Source organism: Brachionichthys hirsutus, chromosome 22 (genome assembly GCF_040956055.1).
Source record: "Brachionichthys hirsutus isolate HB-005 chromosome 22, CSIRO-AGI_Bhir_v1, whole genome shotgun sequence".
Classification (NCBI taxonomy): domain Eukaryota; kingdom Metazoa; phylum Chordata; class Actinopteri; order Lophiiformes; family Brachionichthyidae; genus Brachionichthys; species Brachionichthys hirsutus.
The window spans coordinates 8,748,592-8,772,704 of record NC_090918.1 but is presented as its reverse complement, the minus strand read 5'-3'; the positions used below and the strand labels follow the sequence as shown (position 1 = coordinate 8,772,704).

Genomic DNA, 24,113 nt, shown 5'->3' with positions numbered 1-24,113 from the left:
TTCCGAGCTTATGATGTCAATGGGATCTGAACATATTTCCGCACACGCAGGAAGGTCGCTGTGATTTACGAACATTTATGCTATATTCCATTTGAATATTTTCCTATGGACTGTTTCATTGAGAATTATTTATTCCTTCCGGTCAGTGTTTCCCTTCCTGACATCGGCCTTAACATAAAAACGCTGCTCTTACGTAAGGCGTTGCGTAACAGTTCCGTCGCCTCTTATCCCGGCAAACATATTTCCGCAGCTGATTCTACCTTTTACGTCATCTTGACGGCAGCAAAGCGGATTCGTGGAACAGTCGAGCTACGTTATTATGTTGTGTACGTGTTGAACGAGCTATATTTAAAATGGTTCCAAAATACACCACCACGGCACGGTCCGGTCTCCATAGTGACATAAATGCGCAAATAACAAGAGCAGCTTAGACTCCCAACACAGATTAAATCCAAACCATTGCCGACGGAAACACGAAGCGGACACAACCGTGAACGCGCGTTGATCACGGTCACGGGCAGCCCCTGTCAAAGAGTGAGGGCAGCCCCGCAGGATGCGGAGGCGGGGCTCGAGTTTAGCGATTGGGAGGGGGAGGGGCTCGCGGGGAGGCGGAGTCTCGGCAGTCCTGGCAGGGCCGCCATTTTTGCAAAGGGAAAAGAGACTGGTTTCGAGGGGCTCTAATTTCTGAAAGTCGCTGTTAGCCAGGGGGCAGTTTTATTGGTGTAGAATTATTTTTTAGTCGAATCTGCGTTACCGCGTAGTAAAGAGGACATGGATTTTTCACAAGAAAGAACTCTTTAGAGGACAAGTTGAAAGACAAACATTTTGAAGCTTTGCTCGGGATCCGCAGTGTGTGGGGAGAAGTATTGTTTTGGTTGTGGAAAGCGACGGGGGTCTTGGGAAGGTCCCCTTATTCACCATTAATATCATCCAGAGTGGACATAAACCGGTAAGTACGCGGCATTGATTGGTGGCGATAAGGTGATCTTAAGTCCAACCTGAAAGGACATTGTTGGCTTTAGTTAGCTGGCTAGGGGCATCATGCTGGTGTTCGCTAGTGTAGTTGTATCAGCTTAGGACAGCTAGCTAGCTAGCTAGCCTGATCTTCATCGTTGGCTCTGCTGCTGATTTAAAGTTTCCAAGTCTATTTTAGTTTGTATTTACTGTAATATATTTCTGAAACGGCCAACAAAATGACGTAATATTCAAAATTTCCAAGTGTCACGTTGGCAAGCGAAACGCCAGGAGACCGCTTGATAGCTAGGCGCATGCTACTAGCTCAAATTAGCCAGACTGAGTCTGAACAGAGCTTCTGGGTTCTCGTTGGTCGTGCGGCGTTTAATAAGTCGTCACAGTTATCGGGTTGTGAGATTAAATGTCGTAGTGATCTCTATAAATATGTATCCGAATAGCTGAAAGGCTACTGTCAAGATAACGTGAGACAAAACCGGAGCAATTATCAGATTAATGTCGGTCCCTAGCATGCTGCTAGCGGTGAGCACGTCTTTAAATGCGTTGCATTTGAACTTGAATAAACATCGCTAGAACCAGGGGGGGTGGGGCGAGCTTTAGCGTGACACTGCGGGCCATATTGCGCACCGCTTCGATGCAAATGTTGACCCCCCCCCCCCTCCTCCGTCATAACACTAGCCGCTTTGATCCAAAGCAGATCATTTACTTTTCGATACCTCGTCTTTGGATCTGCAGCTCTCAGCCCGTCCGTTACGTGAATAGAGCATATTATTCACGGTCACCGGGCACGGAAACGGCCGATTCCTCATCAGCATGAGCTACGAGCTCAAACTCGTTGTCGTGGGGGGGGGGGGGGCTCCCACTATGTCATCACAGAACACGTTTCTTTACACCGTCTCTTTTCGGAACCAAAATGAATACGTTTTAACCTGCATGTGAATGGATGCATGAACGTCACAGTCGCCTCAAAAGCAAGAGCAGCTGTTAAAATAATTAATATTCAGTAATCGCTTAGGCTTCTCAAGAATCGCAATTGTGTCTGGATTAGATCAAGCGTCAAACTAGGAAATAAGGACTGTTGTTTATTGTTCTTGTACATAAAAATAAACAAATCATTTTTCCATCACTCGATTTAAATCCAGTGGCTCAGTTGCTGCAGGCGTGGGGGAGGGGACGTTCCATTCTGGCGTCTCGCCCCGGTCACAATTTGTGACTCCATGTCGGCGGTCCTCGCCGCGTCGTGCCGCCGGAGATGGTCGGAGATGCGCGTTCACGCCGGAGATGGTCGGAGATGCGCGTTCATGCGCGTTCATGCGCGTTCACGCCCGGAGATCTCGTTCCGATAGAGTCGCCGTGTCTGACGGGCTTTAATCAAAGTGGTGCGCTTTGCTAGCCTGAATCCATCGGACATTATATGGCAGGCTAGCGTTAGCTTCCGCATTGTGTCCTCTCGTTATTTGATTTATTTATTTATTCAGGCCAAAAACAGCAATAGTACAGGAATCACTGTATGATCAGTACACCCGATCGATAAGAGGAGTGCTTCAAAGGCGTTTCGGTTGTCTCCGTATTCCGAATGTTTTTGTTTTTTTACATTTAGCCTTCATTTTTTTAGAGGCCGTCGCTGGCCGTAAACGCTAGCCGGATTAGCTTACTGTTTTCGCTGTCGATGAATTCACAAAACCTCCCTCTAAAGAAGCAACGCGGCGGTTGTACCGACAGAGACGCTTCAGAGTGTATGGAAGAGGCGATCGGATGCATTCGTGGGGGTTATCTTCCCATGGCGAGGCTCCCCTGGCCGGCACCGACCGGCTGTCTCCCCCGTCCGCAGAGGAGCGCTGTGAAAATGGCGACAGCACAAGGGTGTTGCGCTAACCTCGTAGCGGTGTTTGTAGCCTCCGCACCCCACCGGCACGACGGGCTGCGGCGCCGGCGGTCTCACGGGGAAGCGACTGCACGACACATGATCTAAAACAGTTACGGTGCTGGACAAGAATAAATAAGCTCGACTTTACCTCCATTATACTATTCTGTTTCGTCACTGCGCTGCGTCACGTCATTGCCAAAAGGAGCCTAGTGTTTCTGTGACGTGCGTCACGGCTGCTGCTGCTAATGATTTATTCTGACCATCGATTCGCCTCTCCTTCTTTTTTTTAACAACTTTAAGCTTCCTTTAGGTGCAACTGTTTCTGCCCCACGTGAGCGTCGTGTTGCGTACTTTATAGTCCGACCATTGAAAAGTATTTTTAACAGATGTGAATGAACATATCGAAAATTCAAGATGGTCTCTCGGAGGACAGCGGGGTTTACCAGACTGTCCCCCCCTCGGAACGGCTTCAATGCCGGTTCGTTTCTGTTGCAAAGAGCCCCTGTTCTTCTTTTCCCTAATAACTGTCATGCCTTAATTGACATGGAAACTGTTCTGGGAAGATGTGATATTGTTCTCTGTGATGCTGTTGGGACTAATGGATGTATTATGTAAAGATGGCCGTTTCTTTCAAGGATCCAAACGTACCATGAAGAAATGGGGATGCAAATGGCCTCTGTTTATTCATTGTGTTCACACTATCACTAACACAAGGCACTGCTACCATGTGGGGTCCCTTACTGTCTTAAATAATAAAGTTGTGCTGATTGTATTTAGTGGCAAAGAGTCTTTTCTTCTTCTTTCTTCTTACTGCTAGGTGAGTAGTCGGCCCCACAGCGTGGAATCATTCTTTGCTGCTCCCAGCTCTCTTGCAGAGAGCTATGGTGTTTTTTGTTTTTTTAATCTGTCCACACAATATTGGCGTAGACGGCGTTAACTGCCCGACCGGCTCAACGTGAGCCTGGTTGCTTTGTGCATCAAAGTGTGTGTTTGCTTGCTGTGTTTACAGAGATGCTGATAGGAGTTGCGCTGCCACTCCCCCTCCGCAAAAGGGATGGAGCGTTGTGGCAGGTGATAGGGAGTCATGGCAGTCTCAGATGACTCACCTGTACCGGCTCTCGGACACACAATCGAATAGCCACAAGGTGAACATAAACTATATCACGCTTTCGGTGTGCTCAGCAGAGAGGGAGCAGCTGCACGGGATGGCGTTTGATATTCAGACGGGCGTGCTGAGGCCGTAGCTTTATTAGCGTTTGCTTTGCCACTTCCTGCTCTTGGAAGAGCTCCCCGTGTTGTTGTCTGTACCCCGTCTCCAGACAATAGACTCATCCTGGAAACAGTAACGCCTTGTGTTGGTGAAATGTGTCTCTCTTTAGATGCACACCTGTCCGTGCGGGGGATAAGCGGTGTGACTGCGGCCTTGTCTCGCGTGACCTTGCGCGTACGGTACCCAGATCTCGAGAGACACAGAGACGAGGCTGCCTAGCGTTGGGGCCCGTGACGGTCACATGTTGTCTCCGCTGGGAGAAGGAGAGGCCAAAGCTCAGGTGACCGTGTTTTTTTGTTTTTTTGCTATCCGGGCCGTAAGGGATCCCTCCTTAACTTAGCGAGCTGCCACCCTGACGGGTGGCTTTAGGACTGGGTCCTAACCTTCCTGTTTTACAATAACATTCATGAGTCGTCACAAGGCAGCGCCGTCAATGTCGGTGATGTAATGGCACTGCAGTCCAGGCGTGAAATTGATGCTCAGACGCTACTTTAATGGGGCGTGCGTCTCTTTACCGCCGCCCTCCCACTACCACCGTGGGTGCTGATTAGCTCCACTCATAAACGTTCACGTTTGTAGCTCTCGTTTTTATTTTGATGTACAGTACATGAACCAGTTGACTTAAGATTGTTGCATTCTTGTGGCCTCATTTAAATATAGCAGGGTAAAAGGAAAGCGTAATGCAGGCGTCGGGGGAAGTGTTGAGTTATTTTGTGTTGCGTTTGAGCGAGAATCAGCTCTTAACCTTTGTTGTTTATTCGTTCAGACTTAACACATTTCCCATTGTGGCCTCAAAGGACTTGTGTAAATGCTGAGATATTTCTCTCTGTGCTGTTGGTACCATGAAAAAGAGGGCAAGGCCTCCATTCCATCTGGGTCATGCTTCCTGTATATATACTTGTACGCTGAGTCATTGCAGCCAGCTAGATCTATGGTGTGAAGTCGCGTTCAGCTTGGTAGGAGGCTCTATGCGTTTCAGTTGGAATCTTTTTTCTTTTTTCTTTTCTTCCTACTTGCAAAGCATAATTTTCTGAGACTCGGCCGTGATGATAAGAATGAGGGGAGCGGAACGCTGCGGTCGTTAGCGGTACGGTTTGAGTGTCCAGTCGGAGGTTTTCCCCTCGCTGGCTTCAGTGCGGGTCTGTCTTAAAAGGATAAGTTATCCCCTACACAATGACGTGCCTGTGTCCCCATGAGAGGGGGGGGGGAGACGGGGAAACGCTATGTGCTCCACTCTGCCACCCAGAGTCCGCCCAGGTCTAGGCTGTGTTGCGTCACTGTCAGACGGACCTCCCCCCCCCCCGCGTGCACCTCCCCCATCCCACGGCTCCCTGAAATGGAGGGGCTGCGTATCTGTTCAGGGGGGTCACCGTACACGAAAGGTGAGGAAGATGCGAGCCGTATTGCGAGCTTCAACCACCTCGTGTGGCTCGTTCTGTTGCTTTGTCTGTGGCTCTCATTGACTCGCCCTCCGTGCACCTCCCTCACCCCTCACCCCCTCACCCCTCACCCCCTCACCCCCTCATAAGCGCCGCTGGACAAGACCAAATGTGTCGTTGCCTCTTTGTTAATTATGAACTTGGCATCACCCCTGCACGAAGGAGGGAGAGAAATCCGGCTGGGCGGGCTGACGGGGCACAGGAAGGGGCGGGGTGGGGGGGGGTGTTTTTCCCTTTCTTCTTTGCCTTTCTTTGGCTGTGTTTCTCTCGCGCGACGGACAGTTTTAGAGGAAGTGGGAGGAGCAGGACGGTCACTGCGTAGCTCGGGTTTAGTCAGGAATGTGTCTGTACTGTACTTGTTGTTTTTTCTGCTCTTCTCGTTGTGATCCTCTACCACGCATTACACATACGAGAACCCCACAGACGGGTTCCGTTGCTGCTACTGTATGTTATTTGTTCTTAAACGTTATTGAGTTGAGCCGGCAATATGCGACCGATCCGTTATTTGCTTAACATTTACGCCCAAATGTGAATGCAGCAGGTGGAGGTGTGACCTCCGTCCTGTTTTGTCTCTGCGTCTGTCCCTCCCCGCTAATCCTGCTTATCATAGAGCTCTCTATCAGGGCCAGACACACTGACACACAACGTCATTTCAGATACCCCTGAACACAGGAGCACGGCATTCGTCACCTAATGCATATTGACGACTTGTTCCGAGAACACCCTTTTTTTATTTAACCGACAGCAGTACAAATAAAGCGTCAGCTGTCTCATCGGTAAACTGTTGGAGCATTTATTTATTTTTTGACTTGGTCTTGTGTTGGTGTGTTACGAGTATTTAGAATAGAACTGCTCTCTGTGCTAAAGGGGGAAAAATGGCCTCTGTGTGTTGCTGCCCCCCCCCCCCCCTTTCATGGCGGCAGACTGCTCTGTTCTCTTGCTCCCCTTTGTGGGAGTTTCCTAACGGTGCAGCCTCCTGCATTCCTGGCATTAGTACACTGTCAGGGCAGCAGCTCAGGCTTCACGTTACAAAAACGGTCTGCTCCTGCTTTCCATCAGGCAGATCCATCGGAGGGGAATTACCCATTGATATAAAATTCATCTCCCTATTATTGTGGCCTTACTAAATGTGCTTAAAAAAAGCACTTTTATGATGATCTGTAATTTTAGGTTCGCTAGCTTCCACAGTCTGCATTGTTTGTTAGAAAATAAACGACACAATTGTTGAACTGATCAGTGTGTGCTGGAAATGATGCCTGTATAAGATGCTAACTTCTCTCTCTCTCTCTCTCTCTCTCTCTCTCTCTCTCCATTGCTCTTCCATACGTGAAGGCCTCGTGGATGCACTTAGATGTCTGCAATGACTGCTGCGGCTGGCATGCCTCAGTGTTTTGGACTCCCATTCTCTGGACTCAGTAGGTCAAGAACCGATCAGCAAAGAACGTCATGAGCGTAGTCGTCCCGGTAGGGGTGGACACAGCAGACGGCTCGTACCTGGACATGGCTGCGGGCTCAGAGTGAGTAATAATGGCAGACCCGCTCCCACATCTTTACCCTCCTCTGTGCCGTTTCTTCAGGGCCGTTTGACACCTGTTATTTGATATAAACTTCATCTCCCTATTATTGTGGCCCCTGCATTTAGCAGTGGCCAAAGCAGCTCTGTCATCAATGCATTTTCTTTAAAATAGTGGTGTGCAGCATCATTTAGCACCTTTTTAATGCTTTAGCATGATGTTTTTGTGCTGTGTCAGTAAAGCAGAACTAGTGCGTGCAGCCATAGCAACAAGCCGCTTATTGCCCCCCCCTCCCCTGTTTCTTACGGTTTTGTGAAGGACATTGCCGTGTCTTTCTCTGGTCAAATAACTGAAGCAAGGGGTTCTGGGATGGCTAACGTACGTCATCAACGAAAGGAGGGGGTCTCCTGTTTCTTTAAAATCAAGAGCCCTCCCCTTCAGAGCTGTTGCTCTGACGGCTTGTGTTGCCATGGCACCTGCCCCCCCTTCTCCCCTCTGCACTGCGCACATCCTGTTGCCATGGTCACTAGCCTGAGTGACAGGTGGCACTCGCATTGGACGTGGCGTCTGTGTCCTCCGACCCCCCCCTCCTATATCTCCAGGAGTAAGCCCCCTACCCGAGCACGCTCATTCGCCCCTTTGTCCGCGCGCTGCTCTAGATGATGAGCTTTAAAGGGGGGGCTACCGTTGCACAGGTCCCATCTAGAAGCACATAGAAACGTCTCTGGATTATTGCGAGTGTGGAATAGCAGGGCTGGCTACTCACCAGCAAAACGGCGACGCGTCCTTTCTACGTCCGTGCCCCCCCCCCCCCCCCGAAGTCTGCAGCAGCGTCACCAGCTGTTGGCTAATGCAGTGTTTGCGTCCACGGAGCGCGCCGTGCGCGCTCACATTCTCAGAATACGTAGCGTTACCATGGTAGCGAGTGGGGAGCTCTTCGGGAGTGGAAGGCGTTGCCTCTGGCTGTTTCCTCGCCTGCTGTTGATCTCTGTTCTCCACGCTTGCCCACTCAGCAGATATTTTCTTTAAAATAATTGTTAAAACTCTATATTTATTAGCGAGAGAAAGGGATGTACCGAGGTTGTAAAATTTAGTATTCAAGTGCAGATTATTATTATTTTTGCTCGTGTTTTGAATTTCACGACACAGACCCGAGCTGCTCGTATTCAGATCTGGTTCTGAATGGTCCTGCAGCTCATTGTGTGTTCTCCAATGATCTAGTCCCTCATGTCCACGTCCCAGGAGTCCAAGACATGGATGATACAAAGCCCAAAGCTCAACACGTACATTCAGATGTGTTTAGTTCTTTCCCGCTGAACATTCTGCTTCACCGTTTGCCTTTTGTCTGTCGTTGCCCATCTGCGTTTTTCTCTTCCTCTTTCTCACCAAATCACTGGAAGGTTAAACTCCAGTGATTTATGCTATTTATGTGTATCTATTAAAACTGTCTTCCATGGTCGCCGAATGAATCGTTCAGTCTTGTCCAGTTCTTTTATTCCCTGTCGTGTAGTTAGACTTTGGTCTGGTTAATCATTAATAAGAGAAAAGTTAGTGCCTCTATTGCACTGTCAAGTGCTGTGTAGACGAATTCATCCATCCGTCATACACACACACACACACACACGCACACACACGCACACACACGCACACGCACACACCTTCCTCTGGCACTGCCTCCAGAACTCGAGTATGCGCTTATGTTTTCACTTTGACAGTGAATACTCGAGCGGCAACACATACAGGAAGTGTTGCACATTTGCTCTTACAGCGTGCTGTAGCGCTGAGAAGCGCTCGCGCAGGTATCGTATCGCCGCTTTAAATTGGGACTTTATTTGAGGGGGGGGTGTTTCTCGTTTAAAATTTCACCTGGATGGTTTATCTATACTTTGCTCCTTTGCCTGTGCTGAATGTAAGAGTTTCCCGTGGAGTCGCATTGTAACCAATCGTTGATAATGCTACGTAGCCTTTTCAGCGTCCCCCGTAGTCTTGTTTACGTGAAAGGCTGTATTCTGAGTCCTTTTTCCTATTTTGAATACCCTCGTTGAGGGTGTACTTGTATAGCACATGGTACTGGTGACGGAAATAAGCGTGTGCCGACAGTCCTTGATATTTGAATGGTATTTGTTTGACATTGACACCGTTTTCTATACAGAATCTTTAGAGAAGTCGATGCTAAAATGATGTTTCTTGCTCCAATTCGTGGTTATTATACGTCAATTACTCTCTCGCATGAATAGCTACTGCACCATACTTTCTTCCTCAAATGCGTCTTGGTATTGGCGTAGTGCTCAGTCTCTCCTCCTCTTCATTCTTCATACCTGACGGTTACCTCATGCCATTTCCACTTCCCACTTCCTGGAGCGCCTCCTCTCAGCAACGGACAAATTAATCATGTCATAATAAGGGTGTGTTGGTCTGAAACAGCCGAACAGGCTCTCAGTCCTCACCTGCCATGTGAAGACTGGGAAAGTGGTTTTACTGGTTTGCTATGAATGAGCTTCAATAGTTGTGTGTGGTGTTTTCCCTTTTTTGTGTGAGGGGGGGCATATTTTTGTAGTTTTTTCTCCCCTGTGGCTGAGGGGTAATAGTACTAAGATCATTTATTTGGCGTAATCCTGTTATTTGCCTCGTTCTCCTGCTTTGGTTTTCCAGCGACGGGGCTTGAGTCACTTCATATGACAACAACATACAAAAGAAATTCCAGTTAAACTGTAATCAGTATGTACGCAAAGTATCAAAAATAAACACACACAGTTATAATGTAATAATTGTAAAATACTGATATGTCAGTGTGCAAGCAGTGCTTTAATATTACTATTAATCAGGTCTGGTAGTTTTATTTCAGTCAGTATCTTAACCCAGACATGATAAACATAAACCAATGGCTGAAGGGAAAATTACTTCATATTACCGGTACTTACATTTGAGAAAATAGTATTTTAATTAGTGGTGCACTGATTGGAATTTTCTGGCCGATCACCGATCTTTAAAACCTGACCCGCCGATACCGATTGAAGAAAATGAATAACTGACAGAATACACCTCCAATCGTATTTTATTGAGAACTAACAAAACTTGTGCAACAGGTTACACTGCAGGTCTGTTTTGAGCCTCTCACCAAAAATAAAGTGCACAGCAGCATTTTGATTTGACAAATAAAAGGAAGTCTCAAGGTTTGAGGTCGTTAATAGAATAACTATCGACAAAACAATCTAAACCACCAATAAGGCGTCCTGAGTTTTAGGTTTTTATTCTTTTATTCTGCCCAAATGCAGCAGCGTTGTGACCATTTCTATGTCAAATTGTCAAACTTAAAAATGACTTGCAACAGCTTACAGGTGAAAAGCTCCTAAAAGTCATACATTCTAAATGGTGCAGCGTGTGTAACAACAATGATTAACATGGCACAGCTAATTGTTCTCAGACTGGTTCTTTTCTCATCTGGACCAAGCCGAGCTAAACGGGCGCTCGCATCAAATGCTTGTGTTGGGGTGGAGAGGTAATTAAAGACATCTGCTGCGATCTTATAATAAAATAAATGTCAAATATACTTTGACAACGTCGGAGGTGTCTCCTTTACTCCCCTCTACTCTTTGCTTCATTGTGAAGTAACTTGTGTCCGAACCCAAAGACTTCTGAAATTGGATACGGGTTCCCAACTTCTCACTGCATGTAAACGGCGTATGAAGGCTTGTTATTTGCGCAAAACCTTAATAAACGATATTATCGTAACTATAGCTACAAAAGTTTAAATTGTACATAATTAAAATATTTATCCTGAGGATTGGAGCGGTGTACGCTTCGAGCCTTAAAAAAGATCCCTTAGCCCTGCTTCCCTACTTAGCATAATGTTGCTTACTCACACTATTTGGTTATCAAATATTTGCAGTATATAGTAATACGTGTCCTGTTTGTCCCCCCCCCCCCCCCCCCCCCCAGCAGACCAGAATCGGTGGAGGCCAGCCCTGTGGTGGTAGAGAAGTCCAGCTACCCGCACCAGATCTACAGCAGCAGCTCTCACCATTCCCACAGTTACGTTGGCCTGCCGTACGCTGTGAGTAGAGTACAGTACAGAGTACAGCACAGAGTACAGTACAGAGTCTGCTTCCTGTCTTTCGTTAGTTGAGCCGTGCGTTTCTGCTGAGCTGCACTACTTATGGTGCAGGATCGTTCAGGTTTTTTTGTACAAACATTCGATCGCTTAAAATATGAGTTTGTTGCTTTCTAATATTTTACTTCATAAGATATTTAATCACTTGGTTTCTGGGATTGTTTTATTTATTTATTATATTTTAATCACACACAAGACATTTCTTATAGCAACTTCGCCTCCAGAATGTTTTTTGGTGAACGAACCAAATAATTCATCAGCGGGGTTATTAATCCTGAACATTTGCTCCCACAGGACCATAACTATGGGGCGCGGCCCCCACCGACGCCACCAGCCTCCCCTCCTCCCTCCATGTTGATTCGACAAGGAGAGGGGGGGTTGTTTGTTCCGGGGGGGCAAGACGAAGCGTCAAGGGGCACCACGCTCAGCACGTCAGAGGATGGTAGCTACGGCGCTGACATCACCCGCTGCATCTGTGGCTTCACCCATGATGACGGATACATGATCTGCTGTGACAAGTGCAGGTAACCCCCCCCCCCCCGGTTATTAGACATCCTTCTTTGTCCTTCATCCCTGAAGCAGCGATTTGATTTGATCACAGACTCTGTTTGAGTATTTGAAGTCCCTTGTTCCTTTTCGCCGTAGCGCCTGGCAGCACATAGACTGCATGGGCATCGACAGGCAGAACATTCCCGAGACCTACCTGTGCGAACGCTGCCAACCACGACACCTGGACAGAGAGAGGGCCGTCCTGCTGCAAACCAGAAAACGGGAATGCCTGTCTGGTGAGAAAGATCAAACAGAAGGTTATACACAGCCCTTGTTTTTGTGACGATTGCGTTGGGTCTTAGTTTCAGTCTAACTTTGAAAGTCTGTGTTTATATTATAAGGACAGACGAATGTTTGTCGATTTGTGAAACTCCTGTTTAATATTCAGAGTTTTCACTGACTTTCCTATCTGCAGTAAATAAAGTGGCTTATTAGTGAACAGAGCACAAAGGTGCCGCCTCCTCCCCGCACGGGCCAAGCAAACTTTACCCGGCATGAGCCTGGGACACACTGACATCTGCTGGACAAGAGGAAAATGCATTTTCTTATCTGCGTCGCATTGCTTCCTGCATTATTCCGACATGACGAGCTCCCTTTTTTTAGCCTGTATCAAACAATCGGCTTTGTTCTGGCATCCCCTCTTAAAGCTTTGAGGGTTTTTTTTTTTGTTTATTCAGATGGGGACACGAGTGCTACAGAGAGTGGAGATGAGGTGCCACTCGAGCTCTACTCCACATTCCAACACACGCCTACCACCATCACCCTGACGACAGGTCGCCTTGGCAATAAACAGGTTGATAAAAAACGAAAAAAGAGTGGCGATAAAGAGCCTTCTGCGTCCTCCGCCCGAGCGAAGAAGGTTAGCTTTCATGAATGGATCATGAAAACGGTCGTAGCCTTAAACCTTTTGTGGCTTTACAATTCCATTTCTTTTGTTTCTCTGGCAGGCGTTCCGAGAGGGGTCGAGGAAGTCCTCCAGAGTAAAGGTGCGTGGCGTCACCGAAATCCTGCAGTTGCTTCCCCCTCGAAGCGAAGCGACCGTGTCGAGTAAGAGCCGTCCTTTTCTTTCGTCCCAGGGCGCCGCCCCGGAGCAGGAGCCAGCAGAGCACCTGTCGCTGTGGGAGAACAAGATTAAAACGTGGATGGAACGCTACGAGGAGGCCAGCAGCAATCAGTACAGCGAGGACGTCCAGGTCTTACTGCGAGTTAAAGAGCAGGGCGACGGTAAAAGCCTGGCCTACAACACGCATCCCGCCTCTTTCAAACCGCCCGTGGAGGTAAAAAAAAGGTTCACTCTATACTCGCTCAATAATAAAGGCTTGCATTATTTACCTTACCTGAAAATGTCCTGCACATCGGAAAGTGTTCAGTCGACTTTGCAGAATTGAGGCTGATTGCACTCGTATCTGCCTGCGTACATCTCTCAGAGTCAAGTTCAAAAGAACAAGAAGATTCTCAAGGCGGTCCGAGACTTGGCCCCAGACTCCCTCATCATCGAGTACAGGGGGAGGTTCATGCTTCGACAGCAGTTTGAGGCCAACGGATACTTCTTCAAGAGGTCAGGATGCGACTCGTTTGTTCCTTCTGCATAAGGGCAGTTTTTTATTTCTTTATGTGGGTCAAATAGAAATCCTTTTTCATGAATGAACAACTGTTGTCTTTTTAATTGTTATTTTCTCCGTCCTAGGCCGTACCCGTTTGTCTTATTTTACTCTAAATTTGACGGGCTGGAGATGTGTGTGGATGCGCGCAGCTTTGGCAATGAAGCGCGCTTCGTCCGTCGCTCCTGCACCCCAAATTCAGAAGTAAGAAGAAACAGCCTCAATGCATGGATTAGTCCTGTCTAATTGAAGTAAGTCAGACTTAAACATCTTTGCTTTAACCTTCCTCAGGTGCGGCATGTCGTTGAGGACGGCATGCTACATTTGTACATCTACTCGTTGAGATCGATCGCCAAGGGCTCGGAGATCACCATCGGTTTCGATTACGATTATGGCAGCTGGTGAGTACCGAGGGGAAGACTTGGTAAAGCGACATTATCGCTCGTGAGATTTAACTTCATGTTTGTCCTGCCTGTAGTAAATACAAGGTGGACTGTGCCTGCGTGAAGGGGAACCAGGAGTGCCCGGTGCTAAAGCACAACCTCGAACCGACGGAGAACCTGGGCTCCGTGGGCCGGCGCCGAGGGAGTCGCAAAGACAAAGAGGCCGTTCGGGACGACCAAGGCCAGAACCAGAACATGGGTCTGGATGGGGAGGGGAAGGGCAAGAGCGTCGGCGACGGCAAACAAAGGAAACTCTCTCCTCTCCGCCTCTCCATCTCAAACAACCAGGCAAGATTTCACAACCCTCCATCTTTAAAAACTCGCTTGAATGTTTCACATGTTTACATGTACTTTTCTTTAATATACATAACCCATGCGTGCAATTTAGATATTTTTGTTGTGTAATGCTGTGTGCATGTTTTCCATTGTCACTCTTTGTTACTGTACGCCCCCCCCCCCATCATCTCTTTAATCTTTCACCTTTGAGCCCTCAACTAATAATTTCAAGGACTTGGGTCAGATTTTACTGTCATTGCACAAGACACACATTTACTGTACGTCCCAAATCGTTCATTCAGACGTTTGAAAGATTCTGTTTATGGGTTTACATTTTAACATTTCGTGCTTGAGACTCGATAAATAAGTTCAGAGTGTTTCAAAGCTCAGGGTCGGTAACAAGTGCGATATTGTGTCGCATTTGTAACTCGGAAAGCGCCCTGGTAATTACGTTCACACCGACCACATGGCGATCTGGATCGGCATCAAAAGGTTAGAAATCGTTCATTCTAGAGCCGATCTGGATGAAAAATCTAATTCCATAAACATCGGTCAATGATCAACCGACATATTGAGGAACAAATTTTTATGCTCAATTGACTGCAATTTTACCAAAAACTGATCCACAATCCAGGATTTCTTCTGGATCTGACTCGGAACCTTTTGAGCCTCGGCGGAGATAATTAACGAAATGCGTAGAAGTCCTCGCCTTAACGTCGAGATAATCATCGGTAACAGATCCATGAACCCGATGTTTCAGATTACTCCCCTGCCCCCTCCCTTTCTCCCCCCCCCTCTGCTCCGCTCTTACCTGTCTCCCTCTAGTCTGTAGCCAGGCTGACTGATCAGCCGTGATAAAGCGCCGTGCCCCACTCTCCCCTTGCAGGATCCTGAGTTATATGAGGATCTAGAAGACAAAACCTCCGTTAGCAATGAAGTAGAGATGGAGTCAGAGGAGCAGATTGCAGAGAGGAGGAGGAAGATGGTAAGTGTTCCCAAACTTAGGGTCTCCAGCTTTCTTGCCACCCAGCAGAAAGCTCAATAATAAATCTCTACCCTGTTCCTCAGGGGGGTGGGGGGGGGGGGGGGGGGGGGGGCTTAACTATTCATTCGCTAAGGGGTGCTCTGGCTTGACTAGGAACAGCTGTCCTCTACCTCCCTCGTGTAAAACGGCCCTCCTCTTCATCAATCGTCTGCTGCTTGTGCTCCCACCACTGTCGGTAGCCCTGCTGCTGCTCACTATGCGCCCCCCCCCCCACCCCCCCAGCTCAGACAGCTTCACAGTACTGGTTACACGTTCCTTATTTTCCTTCCAGCAGACGAGGCAAAAGGGCCCAGTTCCATCAGCACGCCCCATCAGTGATAGTTAAATGTATTGTGTTCACCTGAAATGACCCCCACCCCCCCAGATTTTTTTTTCATACTTTTTGAGTCATTTCACCATCATTGCGTTGGAAATGGTCAATTTCTGTTTCAACTATTCTACTTCCCTCCCAAACAGCCTTCTGTCGTTAGCTACCGGACCGGCCTTAGCTACCGGACCGGCCTTAGCTACCGGACCGGCCTTAGCTACCGGACCGCCGTTAGCTACTGGACCGTCGTTAGCTACTGGACCGTCGTTAGCTACTGGACCGCCGTTAGCTACCGGACCGCCGTTAGCTACCGGACCGGCCTTAGCTACCGGACCGGCCTTAGCTACCGGACCGGCCTTAGCTACCGGACCGGCCTTAGCTACCGGACCGCCGTTAGCTACCGGACCGTCGTTAGCTACCGGACCGCCGTTAGCTACCGGACCGCCGTTAGCTACTGGACCGCCGTTAGCTACCGGACCGGCCTTAGCTACCGGACCGGCCTTAGCTACCGGACCGCCGTTAGCTACTGGACCGTCGTTAGCTACTGGACCGCCGTTAGCTACTGGACCGGCCTTAGCTACCGGACCGGCCTCAGCTACTGGACCGGCCTCAGCTACTGGACCGGCCTTAGCTACCGGACCGGCCTTAGCTACTGGACCGGCCTTAGCTACTGGGCCGCCGTTAGCTACTGGACCGGCCTTAGCTACTGGACCGCCGTTAGCTACTGGACCGGCCTTAGCTACTGGACCGCCGTTAGCTACTGGACCGTCGTTAGCTACTGGACCGCCGTTAGCTACCGGACCGCCGTTAGCTACTGGACCGCCGTTAGCTACCGGACCGGCCTTAGCTACCGGACCGGCCTTAGCTACCGGACCGCCGTTAGCTACTGGACCGTCGTTAGCTACTGGACCGCCGTTAGCTACTGGACCGGCCTTAGCTACCGGACCGGCCTCAGCTACTGGACCGGCCTCAGCTACTGGACCGGCCTTAGCTACCGGACCGGCCTTAGCTACTGGACCGGCCTTAGCTACTGGGCCGCCGTTAGCTACTGGACCGGCCTTAGCTACTGGACCGCCGTTAGCTACTGGACCGGCCTTAGCTACTGGACCGCCGTTAGCTACTGGACCGGCCTTAGCTACTGGGCCGGCCGTTAGCTACTGGACCGGCCTTAGCTACTGGACCGCCGTTAGCTACTGGACCGGCCTTAGCTACCGGACCGGCCTTAGCTACTGGACCGGCCTTAGCTACTGGACCGCCGTTAGCTACTGGACCGGCCTTAGCTACTGGACCGCCGTTAGCTACTGGACCGGCCTCAGCTACTGGACCGGCCTTAGCTACTGGACCGGCCTTAGCTACTGGACCGGCCGTTAGCTACTGGACCGCCGTTAGCTACTGGACCGCCGTTAGCTACTGGACCGCCGTTAGCTACTGGACCGGCCTTAGCTACTGGACCGGCCGTTAGCTACTGGACCGGCCTTAGCTACTGGACCGGCCTTAGCTACTGGGCCGGCCGTTAGCTACTGGGCCGGCCGTTAGCTACTGGACCGGCCTTAGCTACTGGCCGTTAGCTACTGGACCGGCCTTAGCTACTGGACCGGCCTTAGCTACTGGACCGGCCTTAGCTACTTGGCCGGCCGTTAGCTACTGGACCGGCCGTTAGCTACTGGACCGGCCTTAGCTACTGGACCGGCCTTAGCTACTGGGCCGGCCGTTAGCTACTGGGCCGGCCGTTAGCTACTGGACCGGCCTTAGCTACTGGACCGGCCGTTAGCTACTGGACCGGCCTTAGCTACTGGACCGGCCTTAGCTACTGGACCGGCCGTTAGCTACTGGACCGGCCTTAGCTACTGGACCGGCCTTAGCTACCGGACCGTTGTTAGCTACTGAACCGGCCTTAGCTTTTGTTTGTTTCTCACTTTTCAAATTTAATTGTCGATAAATTTTATAAAAGTTTGTGTTTTTTAATATTCTATTAAAGGGAGGAGAAACTGGGCTGGCTGGAATCCCCCTAATATAGACGCCAATAAGACGATATTTGGTGCAGTAGAGCATTCTTGACGTAGCCTTGATTGGGGGGGGGGGGGGGGACATGTCTCTTCTAAACTGGGCTGTCTCTTTATTGAACATTCAGGGCAACCCAGCGGAGCAGTCCCATCTCCCTGTCGGGGGGGCTTCCAGCTGGAAGGGACTGAAACACAAGGAGGTAAACTTTGACCCCTACATAGCAAACCCTTCTCCACTCATCTTCCAGCTTCCCCACCACCAAATCTCCTCGAGGTGATTCCAAGAGTTACTAACCGTCCCGTCCCGTCTTCAGACACCTGTCCTCTATGCAGCAACGCGTCTGTTGTTTCAGTGTTTCGGGGGGGGTATGAACGCTCTTCTGGACTGTCGGTGGAACTCTTTGGGGTTTTTTGGTGGTGGTCGACCCTGGGGAAGTTCACGGCACAAATGATATGCACTAAAGGGAGGGTCCGTGTTTTTATTTTTTTTAACCCGTTTCTCTTCTCTTGGTGCTTTGTAATCAGCTTTGGCTGCGTAGCGTTACCTCTGGGGGGGGGGGGCTCTGGACGGTAGTGCTCCATGGATTAATGCCTCTGCTCTGTCTTCCTTTGCATCGATCCCCCCCCCCCTCCCCCCCCACCCTGCCGGGACCCGTCTTCTATCTGACTGCAGACGCGAGAGGAGAGAAAAATGGAAGCCATCTTGCAAGCGTTTGCCCGTATGGAGAAGAGGGAGAAGCGCAGGGAGCAGGCCCTAGAAAGAATCGGCACGGTTAAACCGGACGTTGGGATCCGCGGCGACATAAAGGAGGAGCTTCCTGCCACACCTGAGATGGCCGATTCTCCAGCGGTCATGCAGGTGAAGGATCGGAGACGGAAACATCTGATGGTTCTTGTTTTTAAAGGGAACCGCTTGCGTAGAACCATTTGAATTCTGTCTTTCTTACAGCCGCTTCTGGAGGTGAAGGAGGAGCCGGGATTAAAACCCGCCAAGGTCAAAGGCTCGAGGAACAGGAAGAGCTTCTCGAGGAACCGCACACACATCGGCCAACAGCGCAGACGAGCTCGTACCATCAGCAACTGCTCGGACTTGCCGCCGGGCTCTCCGATTGAGTCCGCGGAGCCTCCCGCCTTTGAAGCCCCAGAAGGAGAAGCACCAACTCCTCCAGAGTCGGAGGCCGTCTCCCCGCAGGCCCCCGACGCCAGTCCTCCACACAGCGGCTCGCCCGCACCGGACAGAAACCGCGCCGGCAGCAAGAACTTCAAAACTAAAAAGGTATCGACGTCGTTTCTGTGTCGGCAAGCACAATGTCTCCGTTTAGTTATTTATTACATCATTACGTTCCCGGTAAACACGATTTATTTTGATTCACGTTCACTTCTCGACAGCACTTTGTGAGCGAGTGGGTCGGAGAGAAGCAACCGGATCGCGGCGCGGTGCGAACCCCCGAGCCGGTTCCAGAGCGGCCGCTGAGAATCAGCAGCGACCCCGAGGTGCTCGCCACGCAGCTCAACGCCCTGCCGGGCATGGCCTGCTCGCCGCAGGTCTACAGCACGCCAAAGCACTACGTTCGGTTCTCGTCCCCTTTCCTGGCCAGTCGCAGCCCCACAACTCCCGGCGTGCCCACCGGGCGGCGCCGTTCCAGAGAACTGCCAGAAACGCCCCCGACGACAGGCTCGTGCAAGAAGGTACGGCGTCCCGCTTCAGGACCGTCGAGGATCGGCTGAGCCTCGAGTTCAGCGCGGCCCGTAGAGAGGCTATCATGACTCAGCGTTTTGTGCGTCTCTGTTTCAGCGCTGGCTGAAGCAGGCGCTGGAGGAGGAGGGCTCCCCCAGCCCGGCCAGGCGGCCGAGCCTCCCCATGCCTTACGAGGGTCCTCTGAGCCCCTCCGTAAACGGAGACGCCGACAGCCCCCTCCCCTACAATGGCGTCTGCTCACTGCCGGGTACTGTCTTTATAAAAGCGCGTTTGTTTGCCGCATTGTCCCTTTGATCACCTTCAAAGGACTGTTGGAACGCGTTTCTCCCGACAGAATTGCCGACGCCTCTGAAAAAGCGGCGTCTGAGCCCATTGGACGCCTGCATGTCCGAGAGTTCGACGCCCTACGGCTCCCCGTGCGGCACGCCCACCAGGACGGACCAATCGGAGACGCCGGCGACCCCCGTCTTACCGGGGACCCCCCCGCGGCCTCGGGCGGAGGATCAGAGTGCAGAGCCCCTCCCCAGCACCCCGACGCAGACGCTCGGCGCCCCTCTAGAGGTGAGCCTGCCCACACGGAGGCTCCGTTTTGTGCGTGTTGTTTACGAGAATAAACGACCTGATGCGACGAACCTCCGTTCAGAGCGAGTCTTCGGCCGAGAGCTCGCCGGAGGTCGGCCGGAAACGCGGCGTGGAGGAGACGTGTGAACCGGATCAACTCGTTTCCACGCTGATCAACAACCTGGTAAAGCCGTCGTCGTCTGGCCCTGAGAGACGCTGCGATTGGTGCGCTGTTTGTTTCTCACGCTAAGCTCCGCCCCTTCCCAGCTGAGCGTCCTCCTTCGTTGGTCTCCTCTCCCTGCGTCGCGGCTCCCGGTTCGGATGGACTCCCGACGGAGACCAAGGAGTCGGGTCCCGAGAGCCCCCAGCCTCCGGCCGAGACTCCGGACGGCGGCGCGGACGCGTGTGACGGCGGAGTCGTAGAAGGAAGCGGCGAGGCTTCCGCGTCTGCCGAAACGTGCGCTTCCTCTTCCTCTTCCTCTTCCTCTTCCTCGTTTCCTGGCTGGACAAAGAGCCCAGAACGAGGCCCGGCGGGACCAGCGGGCCTGAACTTCTCTCCAGTCAGTTCTAACTTGAGGGACCTCACCCCGTCACACACCCTGGAGCCTCTGGCGGCCCCCTTCAGGCCCGACGCTGCGGCCGGGGGGGCGGCGGCGCCGCTGGTTGTCTCTCAGCCCCCCTTCGGTGAAGGACAGGGGCCGCTCTTTTATCCGTGCGGCGACGAGGGCGGTTCGCTCGGCTTCTCGCGCTCACTCAACGGGGATGGCGGCGGCGAGGGGGGCGGGTCGGCGCAGAACCCCCCACAGAAGAAAAAGGTGAGTGAAGCTGGGCCTTCAGGGAGGAACATTCTGCCCTCTGGTGGCTCCAGCACTGACCCCCCCCCCCTTCTGGCGTTGCTTCTTCCAGGTTTCCCTCCTAGAATACAGGAAGCGGCAGCGCGAAGCCCGCCGCAGCGGCTCCAAGACGGAATGCAGCTCTCCCGTTTCTCTCGTACCGCCTTTGACCGCGGACGCCTTCCCTCTTGCGGCCGAGGCCCCCGGCGAGCCCCCCTTCTCCTCCCTGCCCCCGCGGCGCCGTGCGACGCCGCCGTGAAGGAGCCGCAGACGAGCGAAGAGGCAGACCTGCCTGGAGAGAAGGAAGGCGAGGGCCAGTGGTACGCGGCGGGACAGATTAAAAAAACGGCGTGCTCCTGTTGATGGTGATGATGATGATGATGATGATGATGATGATGATGATGATCTGGTCTTAGGACGGCGTCCACATCGGTAGAGCAGGCCCGAGAGCGCAGCTACCACAGAGCGCTGCTGCTCAGCAAAGACAAAGACGCGGGTGAGAATCGGACCTGAATGTGTTAAACGGAGGCGGAGTCTCGGTGGGCGAGCAAAAAAGGGGCGTGGATTCCCAGAAAATTGATCCCAGATCTGTTTCCGTTAGATGGCGAGGTGGAAGGAGACGCGCCGGCGCTGAGGGATTGTCCGTCTCCACTACAAAGAACTCCGACGCAGGCCGTGAGTCTCCTCGACCCGCACGGAGGACGCCCGTCTGATCGCCGCCGTCATCGTCCTCTCTCTCTCTCGCTCTCTCTCCCCTCAGCCCTGCTCTCCGGGCTCGCTCGGCCAGCCTCGGCCGGTGAAGGGCGAGGACGGCGAGAATCCGCCTCGGGCGTCGAACCCGACCAGCAAACCTGCGGGACCCAAGCCGGCTCCTTCGCCTCCCACGAAGCCGCCCCCCGCCCCGTTACCTTCGTCCCCCGTCCACTACCCCGGACCCCCCTCCTCCACTCGCCTCAGCCTCAGGGCTCTCCCTACCGCAGCCAGAGGGCGCTGTTCTCTGCTCAGACTCAGACTGGCCCGGCTCCTTTCTCCCAGTATAACTCGCAGGGTGCCCCGCCCCCACCCCCCCTCCTCCCCCCTCCCGCACCGCCCTCCACCGCGGCTTATTTCCCCAATCCATCGCCTGCCGGGCCCTACCCTGGGTTTAAGCCCGCGGTCGCCCCCCCTACCCTCCTGGATCTCAGCCCTTGATGCAGACTCTCTCCCACGGCGTGCTCTATCAGAGCTCAGCTGCTCCCCCGCCCCCCCCTCCTCCTCCTCCCCCTCCCCCTCCTCCTCACCCAATGCCAGGCCCCGCCCTCCTTCACGTCAACCTGCAGCCGCCTCCCATCCAGCAGCACCAGCTCATGCTGGCTGCCGCCCCCCCGCCACCGCCCCCCCTGCAGGGTCCGAGCGCCCAGCAGCAGCCTTCCACCCCCCCTCCCCCGCCGCCGCCCCCTCCCCCGGCGCCCTCATCCAGCATCCCGATGCAGACCCACCACTTTCAGAGCTTTCAGCCGGGTCTCATGCACCCCGGCGCTGGCCTCAATCCTTCAGCCCCCCAGCGACATATCCCCCAACCCTTCAGCAGGCTGGACTGCCCCCCCCTCCGCCGCCTCCCCCACAGCAGACTCAGCCAGGCCAGGCCGCCGTCTCCCAGATGCCCTCTGGGACCCGTGGCGCTCCTGCGTCCTCGACCGCCTTCCACAGCTCGGGGTACCTGAGCACAGGGTGGCACTGACGGCCCCCGCAGCCGCCCCCGAGGGGGGGGGCGTGCATCCTAAGCTGTAGATATGTTTTCTGTGTACCAGAACACATGGCCAGTGGAAAAACAGCTGATTGGGGGGGGGGGGGAGATACTTCAAAAGAAAAGAAAATTTTAGAAAAAGGACATTTCATTGATCTTCAAGACAAACTGTATGAAGTGAAGATGAACGGTTTCCCCGGTGCTCCTCCTGTTTTTGGTTTATCCTCAGCTCTCTATTCTGCGTCTGTTCGGACTCCCGCCCCCCCGCACTTTGTCTATCGACGGACATTCCAGCCTCCTCCTCCTCCTCTGTCTCCTCCTCCTCTGTCTCCTCCTCCTCTGTCTCCTCCTCCTCTGTCTTCGGCCGTCGACGCCGTTTATTTGTTTTCGTGTCGAGGCTCATTATAGCGACGAGAAAGCGTTTTTCTATAGAGGAAAAGAAACGAAACATATTTTTTTTATTACTCTGTCTGACAACAAATATCTGTTCACCGCTGCAGATTCAGAAGAAGATTCATTTCTCGGAGCCTGCCTTACCGCCCTGGGAGGCTGCACTCTGTGTGTGTGTGTGTGTGTGTGTGTGTGTGTGTGTGTGTGCGCGTGTGCGTGCGTGTGCGTGTGTGCGCGTGTGAATGGACTGGCTGCTCGGAGGAAAGCGTGCGTGGCGTCTCGTCCATGGCGTGCTTGTGATCTTTGAGGGTAGGCAGAGCGGTAGGAGACGTTAGCGGTTTATTTTTGAATATCAATGGTTATTTGTAGAAATTGTAATTTAATGTATAGGTGGTTACCGCGGCGACTAGGAAACAGGTTGTAAATATTCGCTTCTCTTCTTTTCTATGCTTGTACAATTCGCTCCCATCCCATTTTTGAAATATTTGTTGTACATATGAACTCTCTTCTCGGCAAAGCTGAATGTTTCTTTGACTGTAGCATTTATTTTATTCACCCCCCCCCCCCCCTGGACTCTTAAACTTGTATTTTTTTTATTATTTGTGTGTGAGTGTATGTTTGTGTGGAGGGGAGAGACTCACAGACACTGCACTGGTGGCTATTTTCATGGTTCATTATAATAAATCACTGTAATGACAGTTTTATACAACTTGTGGCGGCCATGTTTCTCTGGGACAAGTTCCTGCTCGTCTTTCTGCAGTCGGGAGGAGACGCTGCGGCGTTCTGCTCGATGGGAATCTGAAGTCGATGCCTACCATGAGTTCATTTTGAAACACGCGATGCTAAAGGGAAAAGCAGGAAAACATGCTGTTCTCTCGGGATAGGACCATTCCAGGGAAAATGCTTCCATGCCAATATTGATCTTGTGGATCAGTTCGTATTAATCATTCTATTATGATCGAGAATATAAAACCAGAACAAAATAGGATGGGAGGAAATTTTTTTAATAACAAATCACCAAGAGATTGATATTGACGCACTATTTTTTTAATCACAGCTGATTTTATGATAAAACCTGAATTAGAAATGTGTGTCGTCCACTTTTATCATGATTGGAGCTCAGTGGCTGCAGTGGAGCGGGAATTATGCACAAAAACATTTTTAGTCGCAGCCCTTAAACATTTATAAATGTGAGCTAAACACTAACATTCAGCTAAAAGTCCGGTCGGTTCGCTCTAACGGAGCTTCTCAGTCTGACTCCTTTCATCCACGCGAGCAGGGTTCTTTCCATTATGCTGCAAAACGAATGGAATCTGCACACGAAGGATCCTCACATCCACACAAAGCACGTTTCAGTTTGGGGTGAGATGTTAGTGACGTTACCGACGCAGGTAAACTCCTGTCACGTGTCTGCAGTTTGAGATGAATTCTATTTTACAGAGGGAGCTGTCGGTGGGGGGCGGGGGATGAAACGCCATTCTGTTACGAGGCCTCCTCCTCCTCCTCC

At 51.6% G+C, this 24,113-nt stretch overlaps 1 protein-coding gene across 1 annotated transcript; it reads left to right on the top strand.

The window, feature by feature from the left end:
• The first annotated feature begins 662 nt into the window (after window positions 1-662).
• On the top strand, window positions 663-23,299 carry kmt2e (lysine (K)-specific methyltransferase 2E). Its single transcript, XM_068755431.1, is given in 29 exon segments — window positions 663-949; window positions 6,881-7,065; window positions 11,002-11,116; window positions 11,468-11,697; window positions 11,819-11,958; window positions 12,400-12,581; window positions 12,670-12,708; window positions 12,799-12,999; window positions 13,150-13,280; window positions 13,410-13,527; window positions 13,615-13,724; window positions 13,802-14,054; window positions 14,929-15,027; window positions 17,526-17,597; window positions 18,071-18,256; window positions 18,347-18,673; window positions 18,787-19,086; window positions 19,193-19,343; window positions 19,431-19,657; window positions 19,740-19,800; window positions 19,925-20,472; window positions 20,564-20,728; window positions 20,731-20,810; window positions 20,907-20,986; window positions 21,092-21,165; window positions 21,251-21,436; window positions 21,439-21,652; window positions 21,655-22,031; window positions 22,034-23,299. Coding segments are annotated over 28 exon segments (4,914 nt in total). The 5' UTR covers window positions 663-949; window positions 6,881-6,994; the 3' UTR covers window positions 22,211-23,299.
• The last annotated feature ends 814 nt before the right edge of the window (window positions 23,300-24,113 follow it).